The sequence below is a fragment of the Aaosphaeria arxii genome (genome assembly GCF_010015735.1).
Source record: "Aaosphaeria arxii CBS 175.79 unplaced genomic scaffold BU24scaffold_5, whole genome shotgun sequence".
NCBI classification, from domain to species: Eukaryota; Fungi; Ascomycota; class Dothideomycetes; order Pleosporales; genus Aaosphaeria; species Aaosphaeria arxii.
In genome coordinates, this window is record NW_022983478.1 from 290,643 (window position 1) to 313,315 (window position 22,673).

The following is a 22,673-nucleotide window of genomic DNA, read 5'->3' on the forward strand; positions in this document are numbered from 1 at the left end:
ATCGGGTGCTATACAACTTCCAGAACGGGATATATGAAATACTATTTTCACATGCTACATCAAAGTGTGGACAACAAAATAGGCAGCGAGGTATCAACCAGACATCGTATTCATTCAAGGGGTATATATGTGTACTTCTGTACAAGCTGATCTCGCTACTAACATATAAGAGGCCGTTGACATAATCCTATCGCAGGATCCCCTAAACGTCCTTCACAAATCCCACCTCAATGACACGGTCGCGGTCAAGATCCAAACTAGCGATCTTCGTCCTGCTGTTATCGCGAATGAACAAGAACGCATTGACCAGCGCCTTGCGTACAAAATTCGAACTCGCCCTGACCTTCATCTGTTCCTTACCCATGATATACAATATCTCATGGTTGAAAGCGCGTTCAAGCGCGGTAAGTCTCGCAGTCGTGCTCGTAGCGCTCATGGTCGGCGTAGGCGCCTGTCGCGCGCTTGGTTCTGACGGATGCACTGAGCTGTCCTTTTCTACTATAGACAACTTCGCGTTGAGCTTGTTGATATCGGTGGCCGCACCCACATCGGTGCCAGTGCTGGTAGGTGCGGATTGGCGCTCGCCCTCGCGATCGAGCGCGCGGCTGATGATGTGATTGCGGACTTTGTCATAGATGAGAGAAGCGAGATCGGGCGTGATGACTTCGTCCATGTAGCCGTGGCGGACGACGAGTCGGTAGCAGTTGGGAATTGCGAGGCGCGAGACGGAATAGCGGTTTTCGTAGGCTACTGACGGCACTTCCAAGGGACGGAGGTGGAAGAAGACGATGACTTCGGGGGCACTGACGAGCTTGCGCACGAACTGGCTGAAGACGATGGGAGTGGTCTCGCCGGCTTTGTCGAAGAAGATTCCGAAGCCTTCGATGGAACTTAGGTTCTTACCGCCGTATTGTTCGGTCAGTTGGAGATTATTGTCGTCGAGAGTCTTGACGAAATGTGTCGTAGGGAAGCGATCTTCTGCCTCGGCGAACCACTGCTGTTCCTTGCCAAATCTCCAGAGGATGAAGATGCTGGCAAGTAATGTGGCTAGTAGGATCGTGAACCATGCACCATCTGGCACCTTGGTGAGTGAGGACGATAGGAACGCGCCGTCCATACAGGATACAGCCAGCCAAGGCAAGAAGACAAAGTACGGCTTGATTTGCCAGACGAGAATGGCAACAAGAGTGACCATGCAGGTATCAAAGAATGTGACAAACATGACACAAACACCATACGCATTTCCGAGAGAGGTAGTGTTGTTGTAGACTGCTGCAACGACGACGGTACCAACCATGAGCAGCCAGTTGACCGCGGGTACATAGAGCTGGCCATGATGGGTGTTGGAAGTGTGCACTACTCGAATCTGAGGGAAGTATGAAAGCTTCATGATTTGCGCCAACAGCTACTTGGGTCAGCCAGCACCTTTGAAGGCAAAAGATAGTACATACTTGGAACGTTGCAGTAATCATGGCTTGCGACGCAACAATTGCTGCAGCGATAGCGATGATCAACGAAGGAATGAGCCATCCCTTTGGTGCGCAGTTATAGAATGGGTTTGAGTATGCATCGGGATGCTCGCTGATGTACGCAGCCTGGCCTGGGAGTCGAAATGTTAAGTCAGTACATAGACTCAAGAGATGTGCGCAACTCATTACTGACCTGAGTACGCAAGAAGGAGACATGGGTAAGCATAACCAAGCCAACTGATCTGGATAGCTTGACGACTGAAGGCACCAATATCGGCGAACAAGGCCTCAACACCAGTAAACGCGAGCAAGATGCCTCCAAGACTGCGCCATCCTTCATACTTGTTGCGTACAAGATAGTCGAATGCATAGTATGGGTTGAAGGCCTTCAGAATGGAGTGATCGTAGCTGATTATATTAGTTGTGCGTTCCACCAAGCTGCCATGTCTTCTTACCGTGCGAGATTGTAGATTCCAAAACCAGCGTTCAATGCAAGCCAAATCATGATGACCGGGGAGAAGACAACTGTGATCTTGGAGATTCCAAGTGGTTGTAGTACGAAAAGAAGGACGAGGATAGCGCACGTTACGCCAACAATCGTTGACTTCGAAATGTCTGACTTCACAACGCTGAGACCTTGAACAGCACCCAGTACTGATTGCGCGGGTGTCAAAACACCATCGGCCATCACCATGGACACTGCCAAAACACCGATGGTCTTGAGAAGACCTCTAAAGAACTTGGTTTTCTCGATTGTAGAACGTACGGTCTTCGTGGATCGGCTCAGATCATTTGTTAATTGGCGTTCCATTCCTGAGCTCCTATTAGTGAGGTAATTACAGTGCGGCACGCGTAGTCTTACGAATCATAGTGGCCTCTCGGGGATCGCTATTGGCGATCTTGGCCTGAACTTTGTTAGTGTTGCGTATGAGATAGTGAGCAGGCTGGACTTGCATAACGCGATAGCAAAGAGTACGTCGAAAAGGTACCACCTTCGCCATTGTTGTCGGCATGAAGGATGATGAGCACATATTTCACAGTCACCATCAACGTGATCGCCCAGAGGATGAGCGATAAAGCTCCCAGCAAGTTCTGCCGATCGGGCGCCTCTGTGAAAGTCGACGAGAAGACGTAGAGAGGAGAGGTACCAATGTCACCGTAGATGACTCCAGTAGCCTGGTATGCAAGGAGGAACAACTGAACAATATTGAATGTCTGCGAGGTGTTAGGTAACAGATATCCGCATGGGGGAGTGCAGTGAGGCATTTTCGTACCTGTCTGCGTTTATAATCCCCCTCGTTCCTCAAGCCAGCATCTTCGTCTTCTGCATTTTCGATCTCTCCAGCCTTGAAGGCTTCGAAAGAACTTCTCGCTTTAAGTGATCTGGTTCTGCTTCGAAGCGGTACTACCCCACCGATGCCGTGAGTATCAACCGAACGCCTTGGTCGCTGTGTGTCCGCGAATTGTATTGTTGGATCCATTGCTATCGAAAGGAGAAATGCACAAGATAATCCAGCAACACCAACCCCTCGGGGCTTCTTTATTTTATAACATCGGCGTTATCTTTGACTTGTACGACAGCGTTATCTGATATTCCGGCCCAGGACGAATTCCAGTACGAGAAATCAAGTAGTAACAAGCCTGACAAGCACACGCCGAAGCTTGGTTGGCTGGCTGGGCATGATAGCTTCTTCGTGGCGCTGGTTGGACATTTGCGACTGCTGGATTTGGGTGAGGGATTTTTGGATTTCCAACTGTCGCTGGAGGGGGTGGCTAAGCCGCCTGTGACAGAATATCGCGCAGTTGACGCCGTTAGCTTGGAAAACCCGACGATCACATGGATGAATATTCGTATAAAAGAGAAAAAGAAAGGAGAGGAAGGAAGAGATAAGAGAACAAAACACATAACTCAGCGCAGAGATCAAAAAGCAGGATTGACTACGAGAGCAAACCCAAGGCGAGAATAACCTACTATTTCGACTCCCATTAAAGAGGTGGCATACAAAGGCCCGGAAAGACATCATACTAAACGCCAAAACACACAAGCGAGAGCCAAACATGCTTATTTCCCAGACAGCGGGAACTAGTCGATCGCGGAGAACATTGCACCAATCGTAAAGCATCTCACCTGCGTTCGGGGATTAGAGTTGCAAGGTCCACGCTCTGATCGCCCTAGGATTACTTGGATATGAGACGCTGGATAAATGATGGAATAATACACTACTTATCACTGGCGTGCGAAAGTCTAATTTGAGGAACATGAACACTTATGAGGGGAGTGCCCATCATCGGGGCTGTAGTATGCTTTGCAGTGGACAGTCAGTAACGACCCGTCGTCAAATTGGGAGGCTGCTAGTTTCTATTCTCCTTGTGTAAAAAAAGCAAGGTTACTCTCATATCGATTCTAGGCAGATGTGTTTGATGAACACCTTTGAATCTTCACGATAGGCTGGGGTTGTGCACTTTTCAGTTTCTACGACGGTCCAAGGAAGAGAGAAACGGCCGGAAACCTTGACGACTAGTATTAGCAGGAGTTGCCTAACAGACACGTTCTTTACCTTAAAGAGCAGCCTTCCCGAAACAAGCTACAGAGAACCGAAACCAGCGGAAATACGCTCGGCGTAGGTACTTGTTACACTGACATTTTCACGGGATGGTCCTCTCATACGGCAACTTGGTTCAAGACGAACAACTTGGTTTAGCTTGTTATTGATACAATGAATCCTCGCTTTGAGATTCGGGTATGTCGCTAAGGGGAATGCGCATGGCTGGTCAAGTCGCTAATAGTACATACAAAAAAAGGAATGAAAAGGAATACCTAGAATTCTGTCCAACGCTTTCCAAACAAAGTGGCCCAATGCGGCCTCGAACCATGCTAATCCATTAGATCCTTCATAATGCATATCCCCAAACGCCTCCCAATGGCTAGCCAAAAAATGAACTCAACTGACGGAGCAAGCAACCTTTCGATCAAGGCACTCTATGGTCCACTTCAACAGTCGTAACGCCGCCCTTCATACCCTTCCTTTCCTTCCTGGCTAGGCGATCCGAATGCACAGAATCAACGAGATCCGAGTTATCCGAGTTGGGGGTATGTTGGCGCTCGGGGAGGGATAGGACGAAACTGGGCTTGCTCATGTTGACGCGGCTGGCCAGCAATCCGAATTGGTGGAGCATCCGCTCGGCAGGCGCTTTGAGTGGAGCCAAGCAGGCTGCGATGATACCCAAGAGCACCTCGAGCATGCACCACATGGACATCATGACTGTAGATGATAGGAGATCCCCGGCGAATGTCTTGTCGGAGATGCCCATCCTATATGCGGCGATGGCAGCGGCGACCAGACCCATGGCCATCAGGCAGCAAATGAGGATCTTCTCGCGGATCGAACGGTGTAGGGTTCGGATCAAATGGATGGGTAGTAGAGCAAGAATAACATCGATCGCAACCAGAATACCTGCTTCAGTCAGTATTAATTGCAGATAATAGGCACACGAAACATACTATTGGCTGTCCAGCCAAAGATGAGCACATATTTCCGAGGCCAGCATCGGATGTCGTAGACAGGCTCCCAATTCGCGCGCAGAGGCATGCAGTTGAAGAACTGGAATATCATGTGGCCGATGTAGGTTAGGATCTGTATGCCGATGATTGTCCACAGGGTCCATTTCCATGCTCGGTCAGGGCTAAGTCGCAGCAGGGACGAAGCAATCGAAAGACGAACGAGAGCGATTGCGAGGATCCATAAGACCTGGGTGACGAAATTTAATTTGAAGACGAGGACGATATTCTTCGGTGTGACATATGCAGTGTGATGGCCCCATCCGTGAGATCCAGAGGCTGCGGAAATACCAAAGTTTACTGTACACAAAAACTATCCATGCCGTCAGTATTTCGAAATGGAATTTGTGTGACTGTCTTACAGTTCCTATCAAAATCAAATAATCATCTATGCGTAGGAGGAATTTTGGGCGGATCCGGGAGTAGAGCCGCGCGCCGCAGAGGCCAATTGCAAGGAGCGTGAAGACACCGGTCACGCCCAAGAACGTTGGCGCGAAGTTCGTGTCAGGAGGAGGGGGTCCATCTAGGATACCCATCATGCGTTGCCTGTCTGTGAGGCCGAAAAGCAAATGCTAGAGTGTGCGTGCCAATATCGTCGAAGACGTAGGCAAACGTGAGTTATCCCCACATTGACGGTCGGTGCGAGTGACAACGACAGTAGATCCCAGCTTCTGGGATGAACTGCTATGTATACTTTCCATCGACTGTCGTTGCGCACTCTCCTGGGAGTGTTTCTATCGAAGGCGTTCACCCAGTCAGAGTAGCCGAACGCATTTGCGACAATAGGACCGCAGCTCCTTCGAGACGAGAATCAAAGATTTCATTGGTCGGTTTCAGCTGTCAGGATGGGAGCTAGACTTCAAAAGTGAATAAACTTTCGGTTCTGTCCTGTTACGGGAGCGGAAATTGTTCCCCAGCGGAAGCTATCAACCGGTCCGTCCGCCCTCGAACTACACGAACAATAAACTTTCTCAGCTTCACCACAAAGTAATGGCGACACCCAATGTTTAGGACAGAACGAGGATTGCCAAGGTGTGACAGGCTTGAAGGCTGCAGTGAGTTTGCAAAGAATGGGGAGGAGGATGGGAAAGATGTCGAACAAATGGTTAAACTTTTACCGGAACCTGGTCCCCCTTCCGCGTCCGCCTCGTGTATGACTCGTTTAGGTCATTCCAAGCAATTTCATTGCGGCGAAGAGATCAATGCAGACCCCGAATAGGCATAGATAGCCCCTGAGATGATATAGCCGACATCCCCGTTTGCTTGATTGAGGGGCACGAGCAGCATCATGGCTGAGCGGTTCAAAACTTGTACGAAATCCGGTAACACATCGTACCATACTCAGGAACTGCAATTGCGCAAGCATGGGAACATGTGGAGATGTGAAAGTCGTCATACGCTGTCAATTCTTTGGCGTATCCGCACCCTGTGTCTCGACTCTGGAACTGCTAATAATAGTGAACTTCATTGGCGCATACTTGCAAAGCGAGATGAAATCTGTAATCAGGAAGAATCAGCCGCACATGAGGAGTGTTGACCCTGGGCGGTACATGAGTTTTCAATATTATAAGTATCGCAAGAAAGGAAGCAAAGAGCTGCACATCGTACCACCAGCTGCGATCAATCCTGAACATTCACCAAGACCCCTACACAATAAATAAGCCGACATCAGCTGCAGAGATCATCCCTTTCGACAGATACTTTGTCTACATGAAGATTCTCCAGCAGTGTCAGTTAAGTAACGATATCAACATCAAGAATGGAATCAACGGAATCAACACAATGCACATTCGATAACTGTGGGCAGAGATCAGGAAATGAAGTTTAGAAGAGTGTCTGATTGCTTTATCATTATTGTATGTACAGGTGCATCAGTTCATTTGTGTCGTCCACTTTGTCTCCATCACGGAGAGTATCCCCGTTTGCTCCCTACCATCAGGGCCAGTCCAAGAAATAATCAATACCATCAGCCAACGCGTTTCCACCCAAAGCTGCGTGGTAACTGAATGGATAAGTATGCAATTCAGTGTGTCTCAGATTCGGGCTCTTCTTGATTTCGTTGAACAGCTTATTGCTCAGGTCTGCCGTCTTCAATGAAGAAAGGAAGGCCTTCCTTGTCTCAAATGCTGCCTGTGTCTCTGTTCTCCTCTTCTTTGGCGCCTGTTCCAGGGCACCATAGCTGAGTTGGAATGCTGGCTTCGTTTTCTTTGGCTTGACGGCCTTGTACAGAGGGCTGTCTTTCGAGAAGATGTATTCTTTGTTCCAGATCAGATATGGCGAGGCGCTGAGGTAGACGTCGAAAAGATCAGGGTTCGTGAGAAGTGCATATAGAACAAAGAGGCCGCCAAATGAATGTCCATAGATGCCGTCGCGGTGGAAGTCAACATTAGGGAAGTAACCGTGGATCCAAGGCCGGAGAACATTATCGAGGAAGGTAATAAAAGCATCCGCGCCTGATGGCACACCTGGGGCATCCTGCTGTGGTGGGCAAGTAGCGCAAACGGGCATTTGATAGTCGTAGTACCGGCCATCCGAGTAAGGGGAGTCCGGCTGGAGCTTGGGATATCCGATGCTCACAACGATTGTGTCCGGTTGACCGAACTCCACGGGCCGACGCTTGCGGAAGGCTTCGGTGGCTGTATGGGCCAGCGCGTTTCCATCGAGAACGTAGCTGTGGAAATGTCAATAAAGTTTCGCGTAGGATTTGCCCCTGACAAGCACGTGTCAAGGCCGCAGAGATGATTATGGCGCAACGTGAGGGTGGCTTACAGAGTTTCAACGGAACTGTCAACATCTCTTGATGTCCAGTTCAGTGGCCACGAGACTTGAACCTGGTACTCCCATGTGCCGTTGGAGACATTCCAGTACGCGATGTTAGGGAGAACAGTAGCAGGGAAAGCCTCCACTAAGGGATTGAACGACCACGCGCCGACGGATGATAGGAGCGACATGATGAAAGGAATCTCACTTGCGTATTTTCAAACGCTGATCCAAGATGATGGGTCTCGTCGAAACCTTATGAGCCTTGAAGATACCGGCGCGCTGGCTCACTATTTCAACTGACCACGATCTTCCCAGCACGACGCCTCCTAAAAGCGGTGAAGAGGGCCAGAACAGAATGAACCGTTCTTTGGGGCGGGGTGATTGTTCTGTCAACTGTGATCCAAGGCGGTAATGCATGCCGCCGAACGCTTGCGCACGGGGTAAACGACTCGGAACAGTTAAGATCGAAGCTTCGATCGCTCTGCTTGTCCAATTGAAGGTTCTCGCCTCGGCACTTAACGTACATTCTAACAGACTTCGAGTTAGTTCCCGCCCATGCAATGCCGAACATGAGGTTGCCAATGCTTGAGAACCATCGTGGCGGTCCTGTTTTGGGGGATTATCAAATCAGCTTGTAGCGATAGCGAGGGTATGATGCGTGAGCTGAGTCAAGAATACAAAAAAACACGCAAATGTGCGCCGCATTCTGGGTTCGAGAATAGGGCAAAAGGTAGTCCTCGCTTGCACCTGGGGCGGAGTACTGGCTGTGAACGATGTTTGTCGACATGCTTGCAAGCTATCGAAAATTTACCAACAGAGCGGGAAAGCGGGGCAGATCATGCAAATGTCCAGTAATTGCAAGACATCGCGATGTCCTGGTCATCGATTGCGCGAATGAGGTATCAGCAACATCGGAGGGAATAGGCCGAATAAGCAAGGTACCGAGTCATGCATAGCGTGATGAGGGGTTTCGCCCCTCGACTGCATGGGAAGCAATAATGTATGATAATCAAAACCAGGAAACTGAAGATGACAGGCGCTTGACGCGCCGTCGCTTAAGATTCGCCCAGTCGATTTGTTTTGACATATTGTATTGATGCATCGTGAAGAGTTGCTCACCAAGATGTGGGTATGTCAACCTGCGTGGCACAGCCATGGTGACGAAGACTCTAACTACTTAACCGAGCTTTCATCACGGCGTCCTACTAAGCAGCACGGTCCAGATTCACAGTTGTTGACATGACTTTGCTTCTTGGCTGTGTAGGTTCTCTCCCTTCCAGAACGGATCTCTTTACTCGATAGACTACTACTTCAAGCAATATGTCCGACCGCTACGCTTTGAGTCTTCCAGAAGGGTTTCCAGGAAACCTCGATCGGGACAGGAAGCACGAAATGCCCCAATGGCAAGATGTATCCCGCCACAAACATCATGCCAAACAAGAAACCGAAGCTCAGTCCCAAGAGACAGCACGATACTATCACCAACATTGGCAACTAGAGCGAGATTGATTATATTTACTCTGTCAAGGTACAAATGTCCAGAACAAGCTCGCTACACATGCCTGGGACTATGTTCTAGTGGCGCATGCAGTTGGGAAAGTCTCGTAGGCGCTGAGAAGCCGAGAACTCAGCTTGTTACGACTGTAGATGTATGTATCCATTGATTTATTCCCCATTAAGCTTGAGTACATATGGCTCTGCATTCTTTGATAGCGTTGCTCTTGAGGCCGGACATCGGGGCTTCTCATGTGCACGATTCTGCCATGGGCTGGATACGTCAACCCATGCTCAACAAGCACGCAAGATGGAAGTCTAGAATATGTCTGACTCGATTGCACCTCAAGGCATTTCCTGTGCACCTCGTTTAGATATGAGTACCTACGTGGGCAACGTGATGAACAAGTCCTCTGTACTCCGTACAGAGAACACCATATTTAACACGATACTGGAAGCAAGTCTATCAATCTCCAGACTCGACACAAGGTCAAGTATCGCATAGATTATAATCAATTTAGTCGCGCGGGTCGGTCGCGGAGATTGACGCTGACGAACGAGTCGCGAGGATCTGAGCGCGCGCCGAATTTGCCGGTATCCCTGGAACGGAAGATGCCTTTCTCAGTCTTGTTCTGTGCGTTTGCTAGAAAGCCCATACCTATCTCCTAGACTGGGTAGACAGCTTTCCATTATTTACCAGAGCGCAGATTAAAAGCTTGGATGGTTACTATGTTTTTAGACAACAATAGAAACGTTCCACTCTGAGCACAGCATCGCACCACGACTTCTAGGGCATGGCAAAGCCTGAGTTCACTCCACCTGCAATTACAGCTTCGACCGGCTTGCACCATTGGGTCGACAAATGTCTTTTCACGGCAACTTTATCATGAACACCACTTCTCAGGCTATTCGAATCTTTCTAGAAATGAATGATTCAAGTACCTAGCTACGGCTACACTCTTAACCAGGAAATACATGTGTTCAATGAGCCCTCGATCATGCAACATTCCCAAGACTCGGTTCCCAGTACCCTATGACTCGCACCAAACCGTGTACAATACTTGCCCTTGTCGCGCCACGATAAACTTCTCGCATCCTTTGAATTGGAAGGCTGCCTACGTTCAGCGACACTGGTTCGGCTGATGAATGCTACATCCGCCCACGGTAGTTGGCGGGCTGAAGATGCTGTTGATGGCCTGGAGGGCATAGGTAAACGAAGTGCCACAAGCTCCACTCATGTGTAAACATAGTCTACTGGCGCGAACCATCGTTGTCTATTCGGGCCGTATGGCATACTTGTAAGAATATCTGCATGATCTTCGCCACGGGCTCATGCATGGCTTCCGCGTGTCGCTTCTATCTACCACGTTGCACTACGCCAAAACCTTCTCACTTACAACTGCTTGTGGAGGTTAAATACCAATTCAGTTAACCTATGGCCAACCGAACGACTTCTGAACTGCTTCCTAGCTAGGCTTTCCCGGACCGATCAATTTACTAATTACCCCAACTGTTTGGTAGCGATCGAGCAGTGTGGAACACCGAGCTTTGTCGCTTTCAGCTGGCAGCTGCAGAGCGACCTTCTAGAACTTGCTGCTCGATACTCTTGGTTCGATCGTTGCAAGCAGATGCGAAATAATTCCACTAAGTTTTCGGATTCATTTCAACATTGACTTTCGTATTTAAATCTCCAAAGAAGTATGTATGCCTTGAAAACTTGACCATCGGCTTAGGCAGTCTATTTTCTCGGTCGAGTCATGTATACTCAATTGGTATATTAAAGGGGAGAGGCTTGTGTGTGTACAACTTATACAGCCAAATCGGCTTCCGCTCCTTCGGCTTTCCCAACAATTACATCCCTTTCCTTCGTGGTATAAATCCCTTTCCCAACGAATTCATCCGCAAGGCTTGTCACAGCCTTCACAAATTCCGCATGTGAAGCAAATGGCGCCTGGTCCCAAAGCAAGTCCAGGAACGTCGGCCCATCACTACCAGGCGACGAAACGCCCTCAACTGGCACATCATATTTCGGAAGCCCATCGTTACGTTTCCGATTAGGAACCGAGGTGTTGATAGAACCAAACACCACATCCGGTTCAACGCGGTGGAAGTAGCTCGAGACGGCCTGGTCATCGCTAATGTGGTAAGGGCGTGCGGTCAATTTGCGCGAGGCCGTGGTGAAAATAGGGTCGTCATTGGCTGTTTTGCTTTCAGAAACAATGGCAGCACGTGAATAGTCGCCATCGAGCTTCAAGTATTGGTAGAGCGACAGTTTCCAAAAGCTACCATTGCCCTCGGGCTTCCCCAAGAGTTGGAGCAGGATTGGTCCCCACATGATAGCTTGAGTATCTGGACGATCTAGCGCGCGCTCGAGCCTGACGCTGAATGGCATATCTACTTGAATTACATCGCCTGTTTTCCACTCTCGGCTCAGGGTAAAGTATGTTCCAGGTTTAGCTGGTAATCCAGATGGGCTCTCCCCATTGACGGTGACATTGAAGCCATTGCGTGCCCAGGCGGGCACACGTAATTTAATGTCCAAATGGCCTTCTCCGGCAACTGTGAACTTGACCGAGTCTTCGCGTGGGAAACCCGTCTCTTGTTTGATGGTGAAGCCCTTGTCCTTCCAGGTCAGGGTGGATGGAACGTACAGGTTTACCCAAAGTGTAGAACTGTCAGCTGAGTGGAAGTACACAGTCTCTTGGTACTTGGTATGGCTCTCCAACCCTGTGCCTCCACAGCAAGTTCCAGTGTTTCCAAATTCACGGACCGATCCCGGGGAAAGGGGTTGAAAATATGTCAGCTGCGGATCGCTGTTGTCGGACGTGTCCGCGCGGGAACCAGGGATCATGTTGAACAAACCACGTTCGTAGTTGTCCATGTATGCCGCATCTTGATTGTGTATGAACAGATTTCGGCTCAACTTGAGCATGTTATATGTTGTACACGTTTCCGCGCCTTCATGCGCAATTGCGTTGGCGATATTACCCCGGTTTTGGAAGAGTTCTGGATTGCTATCAGCACCTGGAAAGGTGCCCCCTGTTCCGCCGCTGGCGAACTCGCGATGCGGTACTATCCAGCCATGAAAGTTCTTTGCAGCGTCCAGGTAGTCTTGCTCGCCACTCTGTTCGTAGATTCTCATGTACCCGAGGAATTGAGGAACGTGGGTATTAGCGTGTAGGCGTACCGCTCGTCGCCTGCCTGGCTTGTTCTCTGGCTTTACCACCAGAATGTCCTCATCTGCCACTGCAGCACCAAACAACGATTCTCGATTGTCAAAGGCCTTGGCTGTAACCAAGTGGCGTGCATCTCCCGTCAACTCGTGTATTTCTGCAAACACCTCATTGGCGCCGCCAAATTCGCCGCCGATGTAGAGATCCCACATATAATTCAGATCATCCCTTGTCAGGTTGCCCTTGTAGTTTGGGTGGTTCTTGTCTCCTACTGTTAACGCCAGATGCGCCCAGTCAGCCATCTTTACCACAACCTCGAGTGCCTGGGTGTTGTTGGTATTGTAATAGGCATCTAGCAAGCCCCGTATAATCTTGTGCTGCGTATACCAAGGTGCCCAAGTATTGGCTTTCGGATCACTTCCATAGACAGCAAATCGCGGTGGACCAAGTCGTAATACAGTATCTTCCGGGAGTGCACCGAGGTAGCCCGAATGTGTCGCGGTCCAGTTATCCGCGCCCGAGCCTGGCTCTTTGCGAGCAGAAATTGCATCCTGGCAAGCGGCCAGTTCTGCCACCATCCAATCGAGCTTGGCCTTGAAGATGTTCTCTCCTAATTCGGCGTATGCTTGGGATAGAGCAGTCATGAAATGGCCTGTCCAATGCCCGCTTAGAAGGCCGCCTTCTTCCCAGCCTCCAGGCACTTCAATCCCCGCTGGATTAGGCCGACCGGCTTGTTGATTGAATAGTATCAGAAATCTCCGCTCATCGTAGCCACGCAAGAACGACTTGATACGATCACGCTTCTCTTGAAATAAGCCATCCCCTAGCCGGACCTGGTCAAGGCGGAAGGGCTGTATTGAAGCTGTTGATTCTGCCAACATATCTGCTCGAATGTTATGAACATGTGCTGTTGGTATAGCGCCAGCTATTGAGACTGCTGTCCATAGACAAGCGATGGCCGCGCGTAGCGAAGGCATGACTATAGTCTGTTTAGAGGATATCGGTCATCACGTGATGACGTGATTAGAATCAATGATATTTACCTGCTATCGCTCCTTACGATAATCTCCTTGAAGTCGCTCAAATCTTCGATTGCCCAATAAGTAGACCTTTGGCCATTGCTAAGGTTATAACATTCTCAAACCTATATCTTGGGAACATAATGGTTGACGATCCTGACGTACAAGCAATTGCCGTACCTGCGCCAGTCCAACATCGGCATTCGAAATGCACTGTAACGGTAGGCTTGCATCGCTTTTTGTGTCCTCCCCTTGAAATTCCCGGACTGACTGGTGGCATTCATTTGGCCGTTGGAGCAGTGATTGACAATGAGGGGTTACCCCACATATTCTGTTCATTAACCGCCCTCGTCTAATCCGTATCCAGATAAGTAGCATGATATGTTACGAGTGGCGACTATCAATTGCTTTAGATAGAAGGAGAATAAGTCGTTTCAACAAATTCGAATCAAAAGCGGGAAATTCTACGACTTTTAGTTTATTTGGGGATTTCTCGACTGGGTCACACAACTAAGAACATGGCCACCCGTACATGATCAGTCTCTTTCCAGCGCAAGAGCAGCAACAGTTGGAGTTTTATAATGGAAGGTGGTATCTAAAGAGCGGAGCATCAGATTTCGTGTTTACTTAAACTTAACCTCGGGTTTTCTTTCGACATCGGTCAACATTGACCCGACAGTTTATTGACATTGACTTTCATCTGATTAAGAACGTAAGTTGTATGCATATACGTATATAGAACTAGTTCTGTCATGCGAAAAAAATAAAGGCTTGATGCCTGTATACTGTATGTAACATTGAGTAATAGAAACCTGGATTTGGAGGTTAGGTTCAAGTCTCACGTACCTGAATCGCTTGTCCTTGCTCGCCAGCTGTTGATGCTTATTTATACTTACGACTATTGTATTTCAATGTTTTAAACTACGCTATATGAATTATATTCAAGCTATTTTAACTTATCTTATTCAGGAGTTTGGTAGATAATTATAATCAAATAAGGTTAATATATAGCCAATATGACAACAATAACTAAACAATCTCGGTTTGGTCTTGGTGTTGGGTTCGCACGTCGGGTTTGCACCATTTCATCCTGTGATGACTATCGCGCTCTGGAAGTTATTCAGGGCCCGCTCACCTCATGATTGAGGCAATTCGTGTTGTTTCGTCGGTTGACTCTTTTGATGGTCGAGGTGTAGGTCTGGGGAACAAGAACTTGATCGAAACACCGTCAAAGAAATAGCAAGCTGCGATGAAGGATCAGTCATCTGAAGCTAACGCAGAGCGGGCTAGCTGCGCATCAAGGAAGATAGATACCAGTGCAGTATCTTTGATCTCTAAACATATCGCTCAGCGTGAATGAAATGTGAATGTTTACTCACGAGTTGTGGTCACAGCCAGTATTCAGATAGGATTTGACCTTTCGCAGATTCGGAGATGAAGTCCGCTCCGAAGGCGGAAGCTTGGCGCTCCGAAAGCGCCAGCTTGGCATTTTACACCTCATTGTTGATTTCGTCTCTTGAAAAGTACAACCTCTCCTGTACTGAAGCACAACCTCTCCTATGCTGAAGCACAACTTCTCCTACGCTGGATTCTCTCTGTGAAGGCCGTCATTCTAAGCCCTAGATATGTTCTCCAGGCCTTCAGGTTGTGACTTTGTGACACAGGAACAGCAATTGTTCGGTGCGCGCTCTACTCCGTACACTGACTAGCAATGCACAAGCCCTGCAACCCAAGACCGTACCGTCTTTGCAGAAAAATCGAGCATCGGACTGAATGCCGACAAAGGCCCACACTCTGCAGCTTGAGCCTGGGGATCTCATGGTGCTTATTCCCACAGATGAGATACATATTATCACCTTCTCGCCGTGTTCTCGGCGTGACAAGCAATTCATCATGCACCAATTCCGGAAGCTCGGTGCTACTCAGAGGAAGACCTGGACAGATAGTAACCTGATCGGCAAAGAGATCCACTCAAGTTAGCCTACGGCGAATACAATTGGTGATAAGCACACGATAATGAAGATAACAAATCAATCATAACTGATATAGCTCTTCACCAGGGCGAGGATATAAATGCGCTGAGAGTAGGAAAACCTCGGCTCTCGGAACAGCCTCACCACTCAATGGCCAAGAACCGAACTTCAGCTTCATTAATCTGTATCCAGTCATGAAGTCTCCAGGCGTAGCGCTGCCTCTTATAGCCACTTTGGCTCTCTTTGCCGAAGCGAAACCACTACATCAGCCTTCAATCACCTTCAATTCCTTTGAAGAACTTCGTCCTGGAAGTGCTCAAAACATTCATGTGGAGTACTTTGGTGATGTTGACGGCGAGCTCACAATCACCTATGGCTCGTGTGATCATACTGCTCCATCAATTGCTTTGGCAAAGCAATTTGTCGGTGTCACCCATGTCGGCAGTCATCCGCTGGCCACTAGACATGAATCACACGAAAAGAGACGGCCAAAAAGATTTGTCTGGCTAACCCCGGCAGAGATGTCAGGCGGCTGTCTACATGCCTTCCTAGACGGTGAGCTTATTGGCAGGTCTGAAAAGCTTAATGTGTCGAAGCGTTTGACCCGCCGACATGAAAAGAAGTCATTTGTGGATGTGGCGGGGACTGACAGTCTTTGGTTTGATGGCGTGGCATACCTGCAGCAGAAGCAGCCCGATGAAGCATTTGTTGCATCGGCGAAGTCAAAGTCATTTGGTATATTGGGCGGTGGCATTTCCGGTTTGATGACTTCTGTGAGTATAGGAGTTCCCGTTGGAAAATGCAAAACGACGCTGATGATTGATTTTACAGTTGCTCCTAGATTCTGTCGGCATTCACAACTGGAAGATCATCGAATCAAGCGAACGCGTCGGTGGCCGCATTCGCACTGTATATTTGAACGGCACATCTCCGGAAGAAGGTCAATACCATGAGCTCGGACCGATGCGTTACCCATATGAGATCACTGACTCGGAGACAAATGAGACATTCCCCTTCAATGATCAGCGTATCCTTTTTCAACTTGCCGACGTTCTCAATGAGCTCAATGCTGGAGATGAAGAACACCAGGTCGAGTTTTGGGACTGGATTCAGTCATCTCCTAACACTCCAGTCGACACGCCATTTCGCCGTCCGGATGGAACAATTCCTGGCAAGACTGAAGTGGCTAAGGACCCTGCCTACTATAACCCGACCGTTTACTCAAATGAGACTGCAGCCGAGGAAGCTATCAAAGCTCTTGAAGACTTCAAAGGTCTTGACGCGGAAAGAATAAAGCTCTATGCTACCAACATCTTCAAAGCATACAAACAAGCAAAAGACGACGGCATGTTTGATTACTCAGAAGTTGCATATCTCCGCAATGTGCTGAAGTTCGATCTCAATACCACAGACGAGGTCACACCGTCTCAGAATTATTGGCCAATGTGGGAATATGAGACCGTCTACTTTCTTGCTACCAAATGGAAGACCATCAAAGGCGGTCTTGATAGAATGCCTCAAGCTTTCAAGCCTCTCATTGGTGACCGCATCCTATATGGCGCGAAAGTCAACGGCTTGGAATACAACGAAGAGAACAACACTGTCTCTGTTACCTGGAAACCTACTGGAGCTGAGCCCTTCAACACACCTGATAGCGTTGAGACATTTGACTATGTACTCAACAGTGTACCTCTCAATTTACTCAAATTTTGGAAGTTGCCAAAGTACTCGAGCTTACTGAAGCGCGCGATCGGTCGAACATTATACGCCAATGCGGCCAAAACAGCGATCCAGTTCAAGAAGCGCTTCTGGGAACACCTTGAACGACCCATTTTGGGTGGCTGCACCCGACTCACTAATCCTCAGCTTGGCCAAGTGTGCTATCCAGGATGGCACCTTAATGCGACCGGCCCGGGAGTGATGCTCGCATCCTATCTTTCCGACTACGAAGCCACGGTTGCATGCGCTATGCCAGAAGCAGAGCACATTGCGTATATCAAGCGTGCACTGATTGAGATGCATGGCAAAGAAGTTATTGAAGAGAATTGGACTGGCAACTACGCACGTCACTGCTGGGAGCAGGATGAGCATCATGCCGGCGCCTTCACGATGCAGATCTTTGCACAGCAAGACTTGTACCTGCCCGCGTTTTACCAAACCGAGTTCAATACTGTCTTCATTGGTGAGGCCGCGACATTCACTCACACGTGGATGTTCAGTGCCCTTGAGTCTGCGATCAGAGGCACTGTCCAGCTACTGTTGGACATGGGACTTGTTGATGAGGCTAAGCAAATTACGAACACTTGGATGGCGCGTTTCATATCAATGTAAGCTTCCAATTGGCTAGAAAGGAAGATTTCTCGATGTACTCGTAGAGGTAAAAGCCAATGTGGATTCGAGTTATGATGCGCGCCACTCTGTAAGCTAGAAGTGGTATATGCAAAAAGAAAAATGCATTAATGACTTATTTAATTGTGTGAGGACTAGCTTTGGAAGTGCACAACATATGAATTATAAATTGTGATGCGAAAATCTAGCAGTCCTTACTGTAAGTCTATGATGCGCTTTATATCATTGGTAGTCCTATTTCAATTTAATTCTCTACCCTTTCATACTGGTAAGACATTGTGCAAGAACGTCACTAAGTTTGCATTTGTGTCAACCCAGAATATTTCAGAATTTTGATTTAGTGAATTTAACTGCAATTTAATCGATTTTTCATTGCATAGATAATTATTCATTCAATGCAATCTCAAATGCATAGGCGGATAAGGGATTCTCTTGGTGAATCTCAAGCCGCAACTGTCCTCCCTGCCATTTCAGCCTCCTGCTTTGAAGATTCTTTGGACCATCACCTTCTGCAAGATGATCGTCCGTCCCTATGAATTCCAGCACTCGAACTTCTACTTCTGTGCCATCAGTGTAGCCCAAGGTTTCTCCACCTTTCAGATCAATCGCCCAATCACCCTTCGCGTTGCGCGTTCCAGCCAGAATCCGTAGCTTGTTGGAACCTTTCACCGCGAACACCTCGCCATCTGTTGTAGCGTTCGCAGCTGTCTTTAACCTTTGGCCCTTCATCTCTGATCCATAGTACTTGTAGACATGGTATTCCGCAGTTGGGAAGTATCCACCAGCTGTTATCGAGTAATCCTTGGTCCCAGCGCCAGGTTTTGAGACTAGTCCCGCAAGGAAATCGTGTAGTGCACCAGCCATCGCCCAATTTCCCCTTAATCCGATCGCGTTTTCTCTCTCTAGCTGGGAGATGAACCACACTGCGCCAGACGGTACTTGTTCAGCCCAGATAGCATATTCGTTGATATTCACAACACCACTTTCTGGTATTGAGTGCTGATCCAGAAGCTTTCTGAAACTGGCCATTCCATCAGTCAGGTTGCCATAGCCTTGCTCCATGTGCCATGACCATTCATCAGGAATACTGTTGTCTGTTTTCACAAAAGCAAGATACTCTTGCCACCATTCGTTGTCAGCCTCGGGCGCAGTGCTAAAGCAGGGACCGCTAATTCGTACTCCAGGCACTTCTCTTCTGCAAATCTGGGTCAGAAAGTTGTGACACGCAACCGGGTATATCTTACCTTAAAACATGATACGATCTGCTCCACAACTGAAGCCATTGCTCCCGCGATCGATTCCAGAAGAACTTCAGATCGGGCTCGTTCCAGATATCGAATACAAGTCCTTCCAGCATGTCGTTTGCCTTTGCATCCTTGATCCAAGTCGCGAGCAGCTCATCCCAACTTGACCAATCGCCATCATCTCCAGGATAAGGCGCATCTGGTGGCTGGCCGCCGTCCGCTCCCCAGAGTGCAGATGGCAAGCAGATGAAGTTGCCGCCATACTTGCGAGTAGTTCGATAGTTGCTCAGGGTGGATTGAAATCGGGCATCGTAGTCCGCTTTGCTGCGATACCATCCGCGTGTATCAGGGAGCTGAGATCCTCCACCTCTTCCATATCGGAACCCAACTTCTGTGTAGAATTTGTCGGGAATCTGGTCTGGAGAGTCTGGGATACCGTAAATCCAGCCGGATGCTAATTGCTGAGTTTCTCCAGTTTGCTGGTCCAGGAACACGACAGCGGAACCAGACACTGAGGGATTGGGTTTTCTATCCTCTGTAGGTAGAACCTCGAGACTCTGTAAATACTCGGCTTCGCAGCGTCAGTCTTGAATTGCTATGGAGTGCCAGTGGCGCTTTCAGTTTCCCAATTGGGGATGGTCTGGCTGGCAGGGCTGACTTACTGCCCATGTCGATTATTTTTCCGTGTGTAGGATTCCCCCGTGCCGTGTAAAGCTTTGTCTATGTGCTGATGCGGGATTCCTGATCCGATAATGGTATTTCACGACACACATGACATAGCATTGTTATAGAGAACGCATCCCTAGGAAGACCCGCTGAAAAGTCACATGGCTGCTTAGAAGGTTCCCCACGCCCCCCTCCGGAGTCGAAAATGGGGATGTGGGGATGGTTTGGCCAAGTCTGGGGTCCACTCGATGGTCCTATTGGCAGATGAAATCGCACCAGTAGGATGAAGCCGAGCCGTTCAATCAAGTCCACCAAGTAATCGGAATCGTGAAAAACAGGGCTTAGGATTGTTCATGCATAGTGACGATTGGATCATACGTTCATTCGGACCCAAGTCACCAACAAGTCATGTTAGAACTATCCCCGCCGGACATTGAATCATGACCCGTCTACTTGTCAAAATACCGGGTTTGGTCAACGTTTCCAGCTGCAAGTGCATTCCATTCCCGCGGGCCAATTTGGAAAATGGGGAAAACACTCGTATGGAAGACCAACGCATTGGTCGTGGAGTTTGCCATAGCTGACAATGGCACCACCAGCCTACGTGACATCCGAGAGCCAGGAACCGACGGCACAGCGCAAGCACCTGAATCAGCTCTTCTACCAATTCATCAACTTCGACTGCAAGGAGAAGGCAATTACAACTGGGCGAAATCATCCAAAGCTCTCGTCTCAACATACTTGTCCACAAGGCTTCGTTACTCATCTCACCGCGAGTGGAATGAAGCAGAGGCAAATTATTACGAGATCACAACCCAGGACGAAGAGGAGACATTGAAGGTCGTGTCTACCTTTACAGTCTTCGACAATGTTCCAGTCCTTCGATCCCAAACCTCTGTACAGAACACCTCTCAAAGCAAGATCGATCTCACCTCCATCCCCTCGCTTGTCATCGGAGGTTTGACGAGAACCAATGTGTGGTATCATGATTTCAAGCTATCAATACCTCACAACTCCTGGTTCCGCGAGGCACAATGGAAACACCTTTCGCTACCAGACGCAGGTGTTGATAAGTGCTTCACGGGTCCCGAGGCCACTTCTTTCATGACTTGTTCATGTTCAAATCGGGGAACTTTCTCGACTGGGTCATATCTGCCCATGGGAATGTTGCAAAATGAGACCAAGCCCGATACATGGCTATGGCAACTGGAGCACAATGGCTCGTGGAAATGGGAGGTCGGAGATTGGAAGTCGGACCTCTATGTTGCACTAAGTGGGCCAACAAGCAATGACCATCAATGGGAACAAGGTCTCGAACCTGGCGAGACATTCAATACCGTACCTGCCGCCATATGCCATGTTTTGGATGGACCCGACGCAGCGTTTCAGGCCTTGACGGCATACCGAAGGCGCATTAGAAGATTTCACCAAGATAATGTCGATCTTCCGCTGATTTTCAACGACTACATGAATTGCCTTATGGGAGATCCCACAGAAGATAAGATTCGGCAATTGATAAAACCGGCTACTCGCGCGGGTGCGGAATATTTTGTCATCGATGCTGGATGGTATTCCAACGACAATAGCTGGTGGGACGATATAGGCCTGTGGGAACCATCGACAACAAGATTTCCATCAGGACTCGACACCTTAATCAAAGAGCTCAGAGACGCTGGACTTATTCCAGGGTTATGGCTGGAGCCTGAATCAATTGGAGTAAAATCCGAGGTCGCTAACCAACTTCCACCAGATGCATTCTTCCAGCAAGGTGGAAAGAAGATCGTAGAGAGAAACCGCTACCAGCTGGACTTTCGACATGAAGCCGTTAGGAAACATCTGGATCAGGTTGTTGACAGACTTGTGACGAAGATGGGTGTCGGATACTTTAAATTTGACTATAACATCGAAATATCACAGGGCACAGACGTTCACGGTTGCAGTCCTGGTGTCGGCCAACTTGAACACAATCGAGCATATCTCGCTTGGGTCACCAGCCTGCTCGACAAATATCCAGGCCTTGTCATCGAGAATTGCTCCAGCGGTGCGCAAAGAATGGATTATGCTATGTTGGCAGTCCATCCCCTGCAATCTACTAGCGACCAAGAAGATCCAGTCATGTATGCTTCCATTGCTGCGGCAGTCTTCACTGCTGTTACACCAGAGCAAAGCGCGACTTGGGCTTATCCACAGAAAGAATGGTCTGACGAGATCAACGCGCTCACGGTTGTTAACAGCCTCCTGGGCAGGATTCATCTCAGTGGCCGGCTCGACCTGCTTTCAGACCATCAATTCAATCTGATAGCTGAGGGGATGAACATTTACAAGAGTATTCGACAAGACATCAAGAATGGTGTTCCCTTTTGGCCATTGGGCCTTCCGACATGGCGTGAGGATTGGTTAGCAGTGGGCTTAATCTGCACAGACAGGACACTTTTGGCCGTCTGGAGAACAAATGGGAAGAATACTTGTGAACTACCAATTTCTCATCTTTCTAAGCAAGGCGAAGTCGAAGTAACGCTGCTTTATCCTAAGAGTTTCGCTGCAGAGGCTCGCTGGGACGCAACTGTAGGTGCAGTACAAGTACAGTTACCGGAAACAGTTTGCGCGCGTGTATTTGAGATTAAAGCGCGTTGATATACGATAGATGTAAATAAATCTTCTGGGCTACTTCGACTTTCAATGTGAAGCGACGCGTCTAACAAAACTTCATCAACACCTCCGAATGCTCATGCCGCCGTTGACGTAAGAGATCATACACCCATGAGATGTGTTAAGATGAACACGAGCTCCCGTGATGTCTAACGATCACACAACCCAAAGTTTCCTGCTATGGAAGCCACTCTGAAGTCTAGAGCAAGCAATATGTGGATCCTTGTACGTAGAAAGTTCGTGGACCTCGGTAGTCCCAAGTCCCCTCCGGAGCCGCCCCTCAACTCCAGGGAGGATCAAGCAGCCCACCACCCA

General features: G+C 48.7%; 7 protein-coding genes across 7 annotated transcripts; 2 read left to right on the forward strand and 5 right to left on the reverse strand.

Annotated features, from left to right (window-relative positions):
* Positions 1-202: 202 nt before the first annotated feature.
* On the reverse strand, positions 203-2,950 carry BU24DRAFT_348560 (potassium transporter; the record flags this gene model as incomplete). The annotated part of the gene is made up of 8 exons (XM_033523571.1): positions 203-468; positions 544-1,405; positions 1,452-1,600; positions 1,663-1,877; positions 1,925-2,282; positions 2,332-2,379; positions 2,420-2,684; positions 2,744-2,950. 8 exons carry the CDS (start codon positions 2,948-2,950, stop codon positions 203-205), a joined length of 2,370 nt encoding a protein of 789 aa, XP_033382538.1.
* Positions 2,951-4,187: 1,237 nt separating this feature from the next.
* Positions 4,188-5,773, reverse strand: BU24DRAFT_423226 (uncharacterized protein). Its single transcript, XM_033528189.1, has 3 exons — positions 5,391-5,773; positions 4,972-5,341; positions 4,188-4,924 (listed from the first exon to the last, which is right to left on the reverse strand). The coding sequence occupies exons 1-3, from the start codon at positions 5,565-5,567 to the stop codon at positions 4,440-4,442; spliced, it is 1,032 nt and encodes a 343-aa protein (XP_033382539.1). The 5' UTR covers positions 5,568-5,773; the 3' UTR covers positions 4,188-4,439.
* A 1,089-nt stretch (positions 5,774-6,862) lies between these two features.
* Positions 6,863-8,477, reverse strand: BU24DRAFT_492896 (siderophore esteras-like protein IroE-like protein). Its single transcript, XM_033533922.1, has 2 exons — positions 7,798-8,477; positions 6,863-7,699 (listed from the first exon to the last, which is right to left on the reverse strand). Exons 1-2 carry the CDS (start codon positions 7,977-7,979, stop codon positions 6,964-6,966), a joined length of 918 nt encoding a protein of 305 aa, XP_033382540.1. The 5' UTR covers positions 7,980-8,477; the 3' UTR covers positions 6,863-6,963.
* Positions 8,478-10,722: 2,245 nt separating this feature from the next.
* Positions 10,723-13,513, reverse strand: BU24DRAFT_441807 (DUF1680-domain-containing protein). The gene is made up of 2 exons (XM_033530471.1): positions 13,502-13,513; positions 10,723-13,437 (listed from the first exon to the last, which is right to left on the reverse strand). The coding sequence occupies exon 2, from the start codon at positions 13,433-13,435 to the stop codon at positions 11,093-11,095; it is 2,343 nt and encodes a 780-aa protein (XP_033382541.1). The 5' UTR covers positions 13,436-13,437; positions 13,502-13,513; the 3' UTR covers positions 10,723-11,092.
* A 1,995-nt stretch (positions 13,514-15,508) lies between these two features.
* Positions 15,509-17,828, forward strand: BU24DRAFT_211835 (L-amino-acid oxidase). Its single transcript, XM_033521943.1, has 2 exons — positions 15,509-16,223; positions 16,282-17,828. The coding sequence occupies exons 1-2, from the start codon at positions 15,645-15,647 to the stop codon at positions 17,779-17,781; spliced, it is 2,079 nt and encodes a 692-aa protein (XP_033382542.1). The 5' UTR covers positions 15,509-15,644; the 3' UTR covers positions 17,782-17,828.
* A 286-nt stretch (positions 17,829-18,114) lies between these two features.
* BU24DRAFT_492899 (glycoside hydrolase family 39 protein) lies at positions 18,115-19,805 on the reverse strand. Its single transcript, XM_033533923.1, has 3 exons — positions 19,706-19,805; positions 19,044-19,614; positions 18,115-18,994 (listed from the first exon to the last, which is right to left on the reverse strand). The coding sequence occupies exons 1-3, from the start codon at positions 19,710-19,712 to the stop codon at positions 18,184-18,186; spliced, it is 1,389 nt and encodes a 462-aa protein (XP_033382543.1). The 5' UTR covers positions 19,713-19,805; the 3' UTR covers positions 18,115-18,183.
* A 344-nt stretch (positions 19,806-20,149) lies between these two features.
* Positions 20,150-22,343, forward strand: BU24DRAFT_441809 (glycoside hydrolase family 36 protein; the record flags this gene model as incomplete). The annotated part of the gene is made up of 2 exons (XM_033530472.1): positions 20,150-20,249; positions 20,365-22,343. The coding sequence occupies 2 exons, from the start codon at positions 20,150-20,152 to the stop codon at positions 22,341-22,343; spliced, it is 2,079 nt and encodes a 692-aa protein (XP_033382544.1).
* Between the last annotated feature and the right edge of the window lie 330 nt (positions 22,344-22,673).